At 37.2% G+C, this 16,324-nt stretch overlaps 1 protein-coding gene across 1 annotated transcript in view; it reads left to right on the top strand.

The window, feature by feature from the left end:
• MYLK4 (myosin light chain kinase family member 4) overlaps positions 1–16,008 on the top strand; it is a 143,771-nt gene extending 127,763 nt beyond the window's left edge. The window contains exons 11-15 of the mRNA XM_044668285.1: positions 1,098–1,226; positions 7,019–7,171; positions 8,492–8,570; positions 11,178–11,253; positions 14,706–16,008. Of these exons, the coding sequence (XP_044524220.1) occupies positions 1,098–1,226; positions 7,019–7,171; positions 8,492–8,570; positions 11,178–11,210 (394 nt within the window). The 3' untranslated portion in view covers positions 11,211–11,253; positions 14,706–16,008. The remainder of the gene's footprint in view (positions 1–1,097; positions 1,227–7,018; positions 7,172–8,491; positions 8,571–11,177; positions 11,254–14,705) is intronic.
• Positions 16,009–16,324: the final 316 nt, after the last annotated feature.

Below are 16,324 nucleotides of genomic sequence, written 5' to 3'. Positions count from 1 at the left end.
CTTCCTTCCTTCCTTCCTTCCTTCCTTCCTTCCTTCCTTCCTTCCTTCCTTCCTTCCTTTTCCTTTCCTTTTGTTTAAAGAATAGGTCTTTAAAAAGACTCCCTTCTCTATCCCACTAACAAATCCTTTTTTGTAATAAAGAAAAACATTCAAGCCAACTAATAAAACAGACATATTTAATGGTATATGCCATATCTCATTCCTTATCTATAGTGCAGGAAGATATATATATATATATATATAATATATGTGTGTGTGTGTAGTATACATTTGGGGGACACTGTATATAAACCATCCCAAAAAGTTTCAAATACCCTGGCACATTTAAAGGGACTATGCATAAAATTATGCCAATTAGTCAGTGATATAAAAGCAATCTGCCTTTGTTTGGCACATTTAATTTATGCAAGGAATGGCCACATAGTTTAATTCAAGATACTCCAGGGTGGGAAAGATAGGGACAGCAAGGAATATATAGGGCTGCAGCCCTAAATCCCAAACTAGATGTTTCACTTTCAGTTTTGGATTGGGAGGCACAGGGATATTGTTGGGCTTCAGGCACAATGACCTTTGAACTGGAGGAGGAGGGATGCCATAGGGGTGGTGAATGACCTCCCCAGCCTGTAGCACATTTTTCCACTTCCATTTACACTGGGATCTGGTCATCAGACCAGATATGAGGGCAGCACCTACAGATATAGTTCAAGAAGGACAGTGTGGTACAGTGGATGAAGAACTGATCTTAGTACCAAAAAAGACTTGTCTGTGACCCAGTACTAGCACTGTGGCCTTGGGCATATCATTTAACTCTTCTGTGCTCAAATCAAGGCACTCTGGCTATAAGTTATGGAGTAGATGCTGCCTTTCATTGATAGAAGGAATTCTCTTAGCAGGTTGTTCCTAATATATATGAAATTATAGGCCTGCTCCCTGTTGTTTCATTGCATGAAAAATAAACCCTTAGAACTTCTCTGAGAGAGTTGTTGGTAAAGGATGTTTTCCTCTGCCATCCAATTTCAGTCACAACAACTAGAGGGAATATTTTTTCAAGCTTTTAACAACTTCTGACATCTTTGTTCTTTTCTTCTTAATTGCAGATATAAACCTAGAGAAAAGCTGCGAGTAAACTTTGGAACTCCTGAATTCCTTGCCCCTGAAGTTGTGAACTATGATTTTGTTTCATTCCCTACTGATATGTGGAGTGTTGGCGTGATAGCCTACATGCTGTAAGTAGGCCTAGAATTAGCATTTACAAAATTGTTGTCATCCCTCTCCTATACAAGAGACTTGGCTGTTTTTTTGGGAAAAAGTAATAATGGATAGCATTATAAGATGTTAGTGCTGAAAGGGGCTTTGAAAAATAAAATCTTATTTGAGCCCCATTATTTTACAGAGGAGGAAATTGAGGCCCAAGGTCACAGAGAAGGTTAATTTTTTTTACAAAATAAATGAATAAAAGTGTGATGCCTGATCAACAAGCATTAAATACATATTTTGTACAAGATATGATGCTAGAAACATTAGGGATATAAAGAAAAAAAACAGATATTCAGAGAAAGAACTGTGGGAATAGAAACAGAAAAGAAAAACAACTGCTTGATCACATGAGTCGATGGGGATATGATTGGGGATATTGACTCTAAAGGATCACCCTAGTGCAAATATCAATAATATGGAAATAGGTCTTGATCAATGACACATGTAAAACCCAATGGAATTGAGTGTTGGCTACGGGAGGGGGTTGGGAGGAGGAGAGGGAAAGAACATGAATCATGTAACCTTGGAAAAATTTTCTTAATTAATCGATTAAATAAAATTTAAAAAAAAAAGAAAAAGAAAAAGCCAGACAGTCTCTGCTCTCAAGGAACTTGCTTTCTAATTGTGTGTGCATATGCATGTGTGTATGTATGTTGGTGGGCAGCATATATAATATGGACACAAATAAGTAAACAGAAAAATATACACACACATACATATATATATTTCACAAACCAGTGACTTCATATCCTTGAAAGTCAATCCGTCTTTATTAAGCACCTACTCTGTGCCAGGCACTGTGTCAGAGTTACAAATATGAAAAGAGAAAGACAATTCTTGCCCTCAAGGAGCTTACAATCTATGGTAGAAGACAAAACGCAAAAAGAAGGCGAAAAGCTGGGTTGGGGTAGAAGGTATCTGAAAAAAAATAAATAATGCAAAGTAGATTAGTCATCATTCTCCTAGGGTTCTTCAGTATCCATACTGAAGGGTGTCTGGGACCTCTGAGATGGCTTCAGCTCTTATCAGTGGTGTTTCCTCCAAATGTAGGAAGTGCTCCCCTCTTCTCTAGTTCCATTAGCCATGCACAGTCAGATTAGTTTACTTTGTAATCACATAACTGCAAATCCTGGCTCTAATGCCATCTTGGCTTGAATTTCCAGGTCCAGTGAAGATTTCTGTCACCACCTGAAATTAAAGACAAACAGAACAGAACACAAACAAACATCTCCTGGCCTATTTCTTAGAACTGGGGTATAAGAGGGAGAGCAGAGAAAGACCTTCCTGTCCTTCCATTTCAGTCAATGGCACTTGAATAAACTGGGATCTTCACCTTCTAGATGGAACAGGAAAGAGAGGCAGATAGAGAGAGGCTGGAAAGTGAGAGACTGTTTCTGTCTCACCAGGTTTAAAGATAGAGATCGTCAATCAAACGAGATGATACCTACCTAGGTGGTAGGGGATGCATCCATGTTAGACAATCTAGAAAGGCTCCAAAAGCCTTCAAGACACTTCCATATTAGGGCATTCACAGAAAAAATTACATATATAAAGTGGAGTCAGTAAGGCATAAGGTTCAGAGAACAATTCTTAGAATTAGGAAGATATCGGCTCAGATTCTGTCTCTGATCTATACTGACTGTGTGGATGTAGGAGGGATAACTTCTCAGTATCATAGTCGGCTCTCCTGGACAAGTTGCAGTAAAGTTGCATTGTAGAGGGAGTTTTCTTAGCTAGGAATCCCTTATATGAATGAAATCACCACTCCTGGTTCCCATCCTTAAATTTAAAGTAATTTTGAGGTGGATGAGAACAAACGGTACTTTCTAGGAACCAATATTATAGATGCAATGAATTTATTCTTTCTCAACTTACACATTGGAAAGAGTTAGCTTCCTTGGTCCTCCTCCTCCCAAATTGGCAATTGATGCAGTAAAAAAGGGACAATTTACTAAATAGTATCCAGATGGCACAGATAAATAAGAATTACTGACCTTCGTGTTCAGAGACGACACCACTGATGGGTGATCGCTATCTGTGTGTGGGTGTGCCTGGAAAGTACTTTCCACACACGCACAGAACATGTGAGGGTTATTCTTTGATTTGTGGCTTTGGTCAAGGTTGGCTAAGCCCTCATACTGTTTTCTTTGTGACCTTAGGCTGGTGATGGACGGCTGCTCTGAAGCCTTTGCTTTTTATGAAGTCTTTCGGCTCAATGATTCTGTCTGTTGTTCTTTGGGCTACTGATTCCCTACTTTCCATCCATATTGTTTGAGGTTCTGCCTCAGAGAAGCCTTAAAGCAGGTCTTCTGACCTGACTGTGGTTTTTTGACATTGGCTGGTTTTAGAAAAGTTTATGCCAGCACCATCTGGCTGGCGTAGACTCATACAGAGAATGGCTTACAGAAGGTTTCCTGGGAAAGTTCTTTTATGTGCGTGGTCTGTTCTGGTTAAATTCTTATTTTCTCCAACCTGGGGCATTTTAGGTAGCTGTGACCCTCCCATAGTACATGACACTTCAACCAAAGTTGTTGCCTTTCCCAAGGGGACAAGGTAGCTGCCTGTTGAAACCATGTGATGGAAATTATAATTTCACACCCCAATCCATGCCTTCCCATTTCATCACCATTATCAAAGCTTCCCAGAAAGAAACTGTGAAATGGTTTGAATAATTTGTATTTCAATTTTCCTATCCTGGAACAAAGGACATGTTTGTGGCTGAATTAAAATTTACTGAGGGGTCCTTCTTCAGCTAGTGGTACAGTAGATAGAGAGGTAAACCTGGAGTCAAAAAGATCTGGGTTCATATCTCTAGCATCAAACATTTAATATCTATTTTATCTCAATTTACCTCCATTTTTCAACTGTAAAGTGGGTATAATCATAGCACCTACATTTTAGGGTTATTGTGAGAATCTAATGAGATAATATTTGTATTTAAAAAGTACTTTTTTCATTTTCTAAAAAAATAGTAATTTTCTACTTATTCTTTCTAACTCTCCCCCATATTTTCATATCATACTGAGCTGTATGGTCATGCAGACCCTAGATAGCATTAGCAAACTCAAATGTTATCCAGTTGCCCATCTGGGACTGCCAGGTTGGTTCTAAAAAAAGGTTTTAAGAGCAATAAGTTTCAGTCAGAAGGGAAGGTCCATTGGAACAAAGAAAAAATGGAAATAAGATGATTTTAACAACAGGATGTTCAAAAGGGCATGTGACAGGATGGAGCACTATTGATGAACACTGGGATATGCCCCAAAGACTGATTTGCAAGACAAGTTAGGGAGTCATCCTTTGATTACATGGTCTAGTCACAAGGTTAGATGTTTTAGGGGAACTGAAAATTCTGATGTCATCAAAGATTGTTTTCATTGGAGGATTCCCCAAACCACCACTTTGTGCCACAGTAATCACCAGATAGTTTCTGTTTAGGATTTACATTTTAGGTAAAAGAAACTATTCTTTTTTTTTTTTTAAAGAAAAGCCATAATCAGTTGACATAACTCACCTGAATATTTCAATTCACTAATCACTTGTTAACCCTTTAAAGTTTATGAAGCTTTTTCTTCCTACAATTTACAATTTCTCCGAAGTTAGGAGTGGAAACATGATTATCCCTATTTTACAGAATGAGAAAGATAAACTCAAAGTTAGTTGAACTTGTTCAAGGTCACTCCAGTCCAAATCCATCAATCAACAATTAACTGATCAATCAACCAACACTCATTATGGGCCGGGAACTGTGCAAGGTGCTGGGGAATGAAAAGAAAGAGCTAAAAAGTCTCTGCCTACAAGGCACTCTCATTCCAGTAGAGAATTGTATATCAGACACGGGCACAAAACCAGGTCGCTATTTAATCCAAGTCTAGTGTTCAGTCCAGTTAAAAAACATTTGTTAAATGTTTGTTTGCTATGTGTAAGATATTACATTAGGCACTGGATATTCAAAGAGAAAATCATAATAGTTCTTTGTCTCAGGAAGATCACAGTCCCTCGGACTATATAATATGCACATGGATAAGTTTAATTTTATAGAAGAGACAAAAGAAACAAAGGAAATATCAGACAAAATGCTCTTCAAAGGCATTCATGGCCTCACTTCCCCTCACCCTTCCAGTCTTCTCCTGCTTTGCTCCTCAGCATGTACTCTTTGGTCCAGTATACTCTTGGAGATTCCACAAATAAGACACTTCATCTCTTGACTCTGGATATTTTCTCTGCCTGTCCCACATGCCTGACATGCTCTCCCTCCTCATCTGCATCTCTTGATTTCAAGTCTCAGCTAAAATTCCACCTTCTACTAGAAGCCTTTCCTAATCTGTCTTAATTTGGTCAATTATTTCCCATTGATCTTGTATATAGCTCATTTGTGTGTTGTTTCTGCTATTAGACTGTGAGCTCCTTGAGGACAGGGACTGCCTTTTGCCTCTTTTGTATCAGCACTGCTTAGCACAGAGCCTGGCACAAAGAAGGTACTCACTGGGTAGTTCCTCATCTCAGTGAAATAACAGGCTCAGTCCCAACTCCTAGTTGTCTCTACTGTCCTTGAAAATCTTCAGGGCCTCCCTATTACAGCTAACATATGAATAGCTTACAAAATAAAATACATGCATATACATATATACTTATAGAATATATAATGTACAAAAATACAAAAACACAAAAACATACAATTATCCTTTTAACATACAATTATTTTCAGATTGTATTTATTGCATTTTGCAGTCTGATTCTCATTGTCCTTTATAATCTAATTTTGCATTATTCCCTGTTATACATGCTCTATTCCATCTAAATTGTAGCATCCATGATCCTGAGAGGGGTCAAAGCTACAAAATTGACCAATCCTCTCGCTCACAACAAATTTATCTCTCAACTTTTTGCCTTTACACAAGTGATTCCCATGTTGGCAACACACAGTCTAGGTGCTACATTATCCTTTCAGTATCACTTTGTATCTGTTTATCTGACTATAAGTTAAAAATTCCTTGTAGAATGTAAGTATAAATAAGCAGATATTTATAATTACAAATTAATTTTATATAGAATATAATTTCTATTTAAATATGTAATATGAAAAATATATAAAATATATAACAAATAAAATTATAAATAAATAAAAAATAAAAAAGTAATTAAGGGTAGAGAGAAGGAAAGAAACAAACATTTATTAAGTACCCATTATGTGCCAGGCACTGTGCTAAGCAGTTTAATTTACTTTATCTCATTTGAATCTCTTTATAACCTCAGGAAGTAGCACTATTATTATCCTTATTTTCCATTTGAGGATACTGAAGCAGAAGTGACTTGCACAAGGTATCAGAAGTGACTTGCACAAGGTATCACAGTTAGCAAGTTTCTAAGAATACATTTGAACTAGGCTTTTCCTGATTCTATGCCCAGGACTCTATCCACTGCATTACCTAGCTGACTCTTGGCATGAATTGTTTCAGATTTATCTTTTCTCCCAGGGCTTGAAATTGATGTTTAATAAATATTGAATTAAATTGAATTCTTAGGATCACAGATTTAGCACTGGAAAGGATGTTAGAGGCCATCTAATCCATCTCCCTCTTTTTATAGAATGAGGAATAGAGGCCCAGAGAGATAAATGACTAATCTATCTAGTGTGTCTGAGGCAGAATCTGAACAAAAGAAGTCTGGTGCTCCATTCACTATACCATGATTATCCAGAAGAAAAACAAAAGCAAAACCCAAAAAATTAAGCATTCTAAAATTTCCTTTTTTTGCCTTTTAGACTCAGTGGATTGTCCCCTTTTCTGGGTGATAGTGATGCTGAGACACTAAGCAACATCTTGGCTTGTAGCTGGGATTTGGAAGAAGAAGAATTCCAAGGCATTTCTGAAGAGGCCAAAGAATTCATCTCTAAGCTTCTGATTAAGGAGAAGAGGTAATTCCAACTAATTCCATAACTTTGAAGTGCACTGGGGGACAATGCACCATGAAATATTCTTAGGAACTTTCATCCTAATAATCACCAAATGATTTTAGCACTGTTTATGATTTTGGTGCTGATTTGTAGGTAGAATTTTATTGGCAGCATTTGTTCTAATCCTCTGTTCGCTAAGAAATAATTTAACCAAGAATTTAGGTGAAAAGCCTTCTGTTACTTTAAATAATTATTAGTTCATAATTCAGGGGCACAGAAAGAGTGGAACTGAATTTTAAGGTGTTGAATTTTTCAGGCATATTGGTGCTTTGTTGTTCAGTCATATCTAACTCTTTGTGACTTCTTTTGGGATTTCCTTGGCAAAGATACTAGAAATGGTTTGCCGTTTCCTTCTCCAGCTCATTTTACAGATGAGGAAAATGAGGTAAACAGGGTTAAATGACACAACTAACAAGTTTTTGCGGCCAGATTTGAAGCCACAAAGATGAGTCTTCTTGACTCCAGGCCTGGAAATCTATCTCCTGTAGCTTAGCTGCCTCTCTATTTAATAACTAATGATAGCTAATATTTTTTCAGTCCGGTCTGACCCTTCATGACTCCATTTGAGGTTTTCTTGGTAAAGATATTGGAGTGGTTTTTCAGCTCACTTTGCAGATGAGGAAACTGAGGCAAATAGAGTTAAGTGACTTGTCCAGAGTCACACAGCTAAGAAGTGTCTGAGGCCAGATTTGAACTCAGGAAGATGAGTCTTTCTGACTCCAGCTCTATCCGTGGGCCTGCTAGCTGCTAGGGACCTTGGTTTCCCCTGAATTAGCACTGGGAATATAAAGGAAGCAAATGATATAGGCACTGCCCTCAAAGAGCTTATATTCTAAGTGGGGGTAAGAGGGGATTAAATATTTAGCATACAATCAGATGAAAAAATAGAGGGAAAGTTAATGAGCTTTACATCTAAACTATTCAGGGTAGATAATTTTTATTCCTCCCTAGAAAGATCTCTCAAAGTGGAGATTCTTTTTCCCATCCCTTGCTTCAGGATTCATTTATCCCTTTTAGTGATTTGGTCACCATGCAGCACTGCCATCATCTATGGCTGCTTATTTTTCAGGAAGAGGGTGAATAGAAAAATCCAGTCAATAGAAGGAATTATTTTGGTCTCATGGGGGAAACGGGATAATATAAATTCGTGATTCTTCTGTTCCTTGTTACTATTTTCCAGGGACTGCTCAGATGTTGAATGTCATCTCTCCTTCAGGAGCTTTAGAATTCCAAGGTTGACATGCCTCACTTACTTAATAAAACTCTTATTTTTCTCTTTAGCTGGAGAATAAGTGCGAGTGAAGCCTTAAAGCATCCCTGGTTGTCAGACCACAATCTCCATCACAGACTTAACTCACAGGTTGCCAACTTTTATTTTTCCTTCAATTTAAAAAAGCGCTTTTTTACTTTGCTGACCAGATGTTAAGCATGTTTTGAAGTTCTTTCCATTGCTCTGTGTCATATTAGCCACAAGATTTTAAGTTGAATTAAAATGGCTTAAGACTTTTTTTTTTTAACTCAGAATGTATGAGCATGTGACCATTTCAGACTCACGGAACTTTGTTTATTATTTTTTTTAAAACCTTACTTTCCATCTTGGAGTCAATACTGTGTATTGGTTCCAAGGCAGAAGAGTGGTAAGGGCTAGGCAATGGGGGTTAAGTGACTTGCCCAGGGTCACACAACTAGGAAGTGTCTGAGGTCAGATTTGAACCCAGGACCTTCCATCTCTAGGCCTGGCTCTAAATCCACTGAGCCACCCAGCTGCCCCCTATTCTCTCAGAAGGTGGTAGGGCTCAATGGGGAGAAAACAAGAAAAAAGTACATTAATGGTGTAGGAGAAAGCCTGCACAAAGGCACATTTGTAAGATAAGGCCTGTCAAGTTTGGGGAGCAGTAGGTAGATCAATTTGGAGGAAAAATAGTGGAATGGACAGTCTAAGTCAGTGGTTCACAAACTTTTTTGGCCTACTGCCCCCTTTCCAGAAAAAATATTACTTAGCCCCCCTGGAAATTAATTTTTAAAAAATTTTAATAGCAATGAATAGGAAAGATAAATGCACCTGTGGCCATCACCGCCTCACTGGATCGCTGCAGCACCCACCAGACTTTGGGAATCACTGGTCTAAGTGATATACCAGTTATCTGCAAAATACAGCATGTTTCCAAAGCCTTAGCACACTTTTAAGCTTAGAAAGCTTTAATATTTTAAAAATTGCATTAAGGCTTTTGGGTTGCTTTGTAATTAAAAACAACAAAAGCAAAAAAAAAAGACAAAAAGAAAATCTAACTACAATGGATAGATTCTCAATGGAAGATACATTGATAGTGTCACCTAGAATCACCTAGAATGAGATGATATGGAACTATGATCTACTCCAGGGGTCAGCAACGAATGGCTCTCTAGCCATATCTGGCTCTTTTGAAGGCCAGATATGGCTCTTTCTGCAGGAGCCATAAAGTCAATTTTTTTTCAGGCACTGTTACAGGAGTGCGCACTGTGAGCACTGCACGGCTCTCATGAAATTACATTTTAGAAAATGTGGCATTTATGGTCTCATAGTCAAAAAGGTTGCCAACCCCTGATCTACTGTATAGGAATATTTTACATTTATATATTTGTTATATTTATATAAACATGCTTATATTTATATCACTTCTTGGCTCAGAAATTTATTAGAATATCAAGCTAAGTGGTTTTATTTTTTTCATTGATACCCTTCAGAATCTGAATGTCCTTATACTCAATGAAATAAAATACAAAAACCACAGGAGGTGGTAACTGGAATTACAATGAAAAAAAGATGCAGGTAGCTATTTTTGGATATTTTGTCCATTTATTAGCAACACAGTGAAACCAATAATCCAAAAAGAGTCAAATCTTTTATAAAACGAGTGGTTTATAAAGACAAATATTTGAATTATGGGAGCTACCTTGGACAAATGTTCTTTGTTAGTTCTTTAGTGCATTTTGCCATTTAAATTCATTTCTAAGAGAAATGAAGAGAACTGTTAGATTATGTGTTTTTAAAAATCTCTAATTAATATTCAAATGAAACAATATTTTTTCAATAAAATTATTTACCAGTTTACTTCCCTCATTCCCACCCCAAAGATTCATTCTTGAAATGACCTTAGTCCTCAACCTATTCTATAAAACAGGATATCACTTTACTTTAAAAGAGTTGGAAGTTTAGTTGGTTGATCTTGCTTCAGTTTCTTGCTTTATGGAGTTGAACTGTATTATTTTTAATGCCCCTTCTAACTCTAAAATATTAATTCTTAATGATTTGTTTTACTTAGAGTCAATTTGCCCTATAAGACCAAATGAGTGTAATGTATACTATATTCTAAAATTCAATCAATAAACATTTATCAATTGCCTATAATGTACAAGACACCTTGCTATGTTCTTCCTCACTTATTTTCTAAATCCTGAATGTGTAAACTTTTGCTAAATTCAGAAATTTTCCTTAGAAACAGTTTTTTAAAAAGTTCTATGTCTCTTTTATGTTCAGTATTACATTTTGGTTCAATGAAGGCACAAAAATTATTCTATAGCATATTTCCTCTTCTCTCAGAATTTCCAGCCTAGTTTAGTAAACAAAACTAAATATATTCCACTAGAAAATAATTGTATTTATGCCCATGCGCAGAAAACATGGTACATAAACTTAAGGGCTTTATGTTCTAATAGGAGGTTAAGATAAGGCAATATAACACCGCATGATAAGTGCACCAGAGAGTTGTGGAACAAAATTCTATGAGCTAAAGTATAAGGACATTTTTGATTAAGGAAATTGGGGAAGGTTTCATGGAGGAGGTGACATAAAGCCTCTCTGCATTTTAAGAAGGTAGAGATACCCCATTCCCAACCCACTGCAAGTGACTTGAAAATAGGCTTCTATCACAAGTGGAAATTAAGAGATAACTCTAATCTCTTCTAATATATTTTCTGACTTTCCTAGAAGAAGAAGATGCAAGGTACTAAAGCTCAGTAACTGGTGGCCCAGGACCCTGCTGAAGAGTGTTACAACTTGGAAGGTTTGTCTGGTTCCCTCTAGTTTTCTCCTTTCTTACAAAAAAGAATATTATCTGAGAAGGTTGTTTATACAAATCCTCAATAGTGATGATAAGGGCAATCACACAGGTCATCTTCCTGCCTTCCTGTACCATAGAGAGCAGCATCTTTGTACCAACAGCCCCAGTTCTAGGCCTTCTATTCTGTGGTTCCAAATTCTGTGGGCAGCTCAGTGGATTGAGAACCAGTCTTTGGTTCAGATCTGGCCCCAAATATTTCCTAGCTGTGTGACCCTGGGCAAGTCACTTAACCATCCCCATTGCCTACTGCCTTAGAACCAATACATAATATTTATTCTAAGGTAGAAGATAAAAGTGTTTTAAAACAAACAAGAAACATTCACTCATTGAAAAATATACGTGAATTCAGATTGGATTGAAGCAATCTAATAAACAAACATTTATTTAGCCCTTGCTCCATGCAGGGTACCATTTTCAGCACTGAGGATGCAAAGACAAACTGAAGATATTCTTTATTCTTGACATCTGAAAAATGAAAATGGAAAATAATCTCTTTCTCCTAGGAGCTTGTATACTAAAAAACCAGCTTAATTTATCTTAGGAATGAGAGGGCTTAGAAGAAAATTAAGAAAGGAATTATTGTAATTCTTTTGTATACCATAAGTTGGATACATAGGCCTTTTATATCTACTGAGTGAGGGGCTAAAATTGATGATTAATTGTAGTTTTTCTATATGGAAGGGAGGAAGTAGCAGGGGAGACTATTTCCTTTTATTTTTGATTTTTTGAGATAATAAATTTGATTGATGACTTTTTTGTTTACATCAGACTTTTCCAGACCTACCCTTCACACACACCCACTCACCCAGTAAGCCCTCCCTTCTAAACAAAACATAGAGATAAGTAAAACCAACCAACATGGTGACCCCCCTCATATACACAGTGTATGTAAATTTCCATGTTCACAGTCCCTAAAATATTCACAACTGTTCCAAGAGGAGGATGCAAGATTTGTTGCCTCTTTTCCACGACTAAGACTACTCATTCCAGTTATTCAGAGTCTGACTTTGATTTAGTGTTCTTTTCAATAATTTTATTGTAGTAATATGCATATTATTCTCTTGGTTCTCCTTCACTCTATGTCAATTTATATAAGTTTCTCTGAATTCTTCTTTGATTTTTTAAAACCCCTTTCCTTCTGTCTTAGAATCAATACTGTGTATTAGTTCTAAGGTAGAAAAGCAAAAAGGGCTAGGCAATGGGGGTTAAGTGACTTGCCCAAGGTCACACAGCTAGGAAATGTCTGAGGTCAAATTTGAACTTAGGACCTCCTGTCTCTAGGCCTGACTCTCAATCTACTGAGCCACCCAGCTGCCCCTCTTTGGTTCTTAAAGCACCATAGGGCCTTATATCTTTGGAGGCTACATTCCCAAATAGTAGATATTGTTGGCTGAAACCATAGATGTAAGTGAACATCTGCTGACCTCATATATATGTGCTTTCTCTCCATTCCTGCCCCTTGGCTTGGTGCTCCTTGGAATAGCCCACCATAAGGGGCAGACCCCCTAGACCTCCAGATACTAAAATAGTGGAAAACAAAGCTGAGAATAAGGAGACCCTATTGTAATTAGCAATGACATTCATACAACCATTTATTTACCCACTCTGTTTCCTTTTTTTTTTACTAAATAAAAAATGCTGCTGTGAATGTTTTGTTGTGTGTCTATGTATATACATGTGTGTGTATATATATATGTATGTATATATGTATGTATACAGACCTCATTTTATCTAGAGCAGGAAAAAGAGTTTGGATTTCTCTTTTGTTTTCCCTTTCCCTGAATTTATGCTTTCTTCAGGTTTTTATACTCTTATCCTCACCCTGAGTGGTCTGAAGCTATGTGACACTGGACATGTTTTCCTGCCTTTTTTTCCCCTCCTCTCACCTTCTATTGCAGAAGCATTTTCTCAACCACTTTAAAAACCATCCATTCCCAGTTGCCACAAACCCTAAGGGTTCGCCACAAACCACCTTCCCACCATAAGGAAGGGTGCTACCTTTGAAGCACTGTGGGAACTAGATCAGTGGGCGAAAGTGAGGTTAGATTCCAAGAAGAGCCAGTTACTAAGGGCTGGTTACGAAGGGTATGGGGAGGAGTGGGGAGAAAGAATGTGAAAGCCAACTTTCTTGAAATCAAGTTCAAGACCAATGGAACACCTAGTAAGGGGGAGGTATGGGACAGGGTTAAGGATTTGGGCTGACTTAAGATGAAGCATCCGAGTTCTATGGTTGGATTTATTTTCAATGTGTTTTTGGAAGGATATATTATTTTGAACTTTTAATACATTCCTTTTTTGCCCTGGTCACTTCTACTAGCCACCCACTTTTCCTGGGTTCCCAAAAATCACACTGTACCACAGAAAATCATCTGAGCCCCCACCACAACCCTGGGAAGAGACATTTTGTACCTTTCTGGTGGATTGTGGTTGTTAGCTTTGTTGCTACTGTTAGCACTAAATGGAAGTATACAGCAGCTTCTCAGGGCCATTTGGTTGACCATGAAGGACCAGGGAGGTCTATGGCTCAAGATTTAATCTGCTGGTTTAAAAAAATTGTCAGTAGGCTATGTATGTGTGTGAAATAAATATAAATTCGAGCTATTGGTGCTTGAAGCAATTTTAGTCCAGATAAAGAAAAAAGAAAATTCTTTATACTGCTATCTACCAGTGTTGAGATTGTTTTCTTGGCAAGGTGTATTACAACATTGAGATAATAAAGATTCTTAAAATCTGGCGATTGATAGCTATTTCAATGGAAAAATAAGACTATTTTTAAAGCTACATGAATATGACTTAAAATCTACATCATAAATTAAAGTACATAAAATTTCCTAGATTTTGTTATATGTAGTTTGATGTGTTGAAGGAAATACCAAGAGAATCAACCTTACCAACATTTCAGTTCTTATTATTACTATATCTTTGGCCCATATGAGGACAATGCCTCCGATCCATAATAACCATCTTACGTAGGGGTTGGTTGAGACCTGACTTGCTCAGTATGTGATGTGATTATACAAGCCAGTGGAAATAACTCTCCTGTATGATGGGCCATTCCGCACTTTGATCCCCAGAGTATGGATAACGAAAAATGAAATGAGTGTCTAGATATTATTCTGCAAAAGTTTGTCCCTTCTCCCCATTCTCATTAAACAAGGAGTCTTTATCTTCCACTGTTTTAAGAAGCATTAAAATATCTTGCAGGAACTAAAAAAGTCATTTTTTAAACCCTTGCCAAGCAGTGGGATTCTGTAAGGGGTTTCTTTTTCATGCACGCATGCACGCACACGCACACACACACATATTTTCCTGGTAGGGGGGAGCATAACCAGGTAATTATTATTTTTTAAAGGTACTGCTGAATCAACAAGATCTTTATTTTATTTCCTTTGCAGGAAAACTGCTGTGGTTGCTGCCCTTTCGAGGGGACTTTGGAAAAATCAGCAGATTTGATGCTTTGACCCCAGCAGTGACTGGAGGCATCTACCAAATGGAGTAACTCCGCCTCTGACTGTATTACTGAGCTGCTTTTTTTTTTTTAAAGTTGTGCAGCTTCCAGAAGAGGAAACCAGAAGAAGCTTTTCCCAAAGAGGCATAAATACCAGAGCCCCCACATCCTTTACCTCACTTCTGAGATGGTTGCAGTAGTTTACTATTGGGAAGACAATTTTCTCTGCTGTCTTTTGCTTTCTCCATCGATGGGACAAGCTTGCCATCGTGTTAGCTGTTGCTATAGCAGGAAGGTGGACTAGAACTGAACTTGATCTGAAATTTTCAAACCTGAAATGTGTTTGAAGTGGCTGAATGCTAACAGGTTTTAAAATGAGAGTATTACATAATGGAGATTTTGTGGCATATGTTCTTTTGAATCTACTATGTATAGGAAACATTACTTTGACCTGTGTTACAACTGATTATCACAGAAAGGTCATTTGTCATGAAACAGTTGGGAAAAGTCATTAAAAATGGATTCGTTATTCCTCTCAATTGCAAACTTTGATCTAATTTTGTTAAGAGTTCTGAAAATGCCAATGGACGACTATATGCAAAATCAGTAGTAAGCAGGCAAAGTCTTCTTGGGAAAGAAAGGCATTGTGTCAGTCCTGGAATAATTTGGGGCACTGAGCCCAAATGTATGAATAAACTTAATGATGACTGGTCACTTATGATACTGAATTTATAACCTAAAAGTAAGGAAAATCAGTACATTCACTTGTTGGCCAACGAGGATTAAGCTTTCATTAAGTTCTACTATGTACAAGGAAGCCATTCCCAATTGAAATCTTCCACCTATTCCCTGAGATATTAAGCCATTTCATCAGATATTGAATAAAGGAAATACCCCATGACTAATGAGCTATGTTTTACACAAACTATACTTACAGAAAAAAAATCAGAACTCTTACCATACTCTTAAAAGAGAAAAACACACAAGATGCTTTTTTAAATGAAAAAAATTCTTTCTTGCTTAACTCGCTTTCCAAATTTTTATATCAAATGTTAAGTTCAGTTACTTTTTCCACATAGTCCATTTCCAAATAACTGTAGTGTTGGGGTCATTACAATAATGTTTTTGTTTTGGGTTCCTTTTTCTTCTCTGATACTAAATGGGATTGCTTTATAAAGAATCTGGTAACTAGCATTGAAGGCAGATTAAATTTCTTCATCTTATTGCTCACATTTCCAATGTCTACTTGATGAATACTCCCCATATATCTTCAAGGAGGACATATGAATAACATGCTTATTCCCATTTTACAGGTTTGTGGGAACTGGAGGCAATTGAGGTTATGGAATTTGGCCAAGGCCCCATGGAAAGGTACTGGGAAAGGCATGAAATTGCCTCCCTTTTCCAAAGTTCTTACCATCATGCTTCACTCCTTTTTTTCTCCTGGGCTATTCATTTTTGTTCCAGTATTGATTTCCCCTCCTGTTTTTATGTGACTATGCTTACAATGTTTAATTTGGTTTCCTTATGGGGGAAAAAACAGAGAAAGAAACTGTATGCCTGAAG

Source organism: Gracilinanus agilis, chromosome 1 (assembly GCF_016433145.1).
Source record: "Gracilinanus agilis isolate LMUSP501 chromosome 1, AgileGrace, whole genome shotgun sequence".
Classification (NCBI taxonomy): Eukaryota; Metazoa; Chordata; class Mammalia; order Didelphimorphia; family Didelphidae; genus Gracilinanus; species Gracilinanus agilis.
This window is presented reverse-complemented; position numbering and strand designations above follow the sequence as displayed.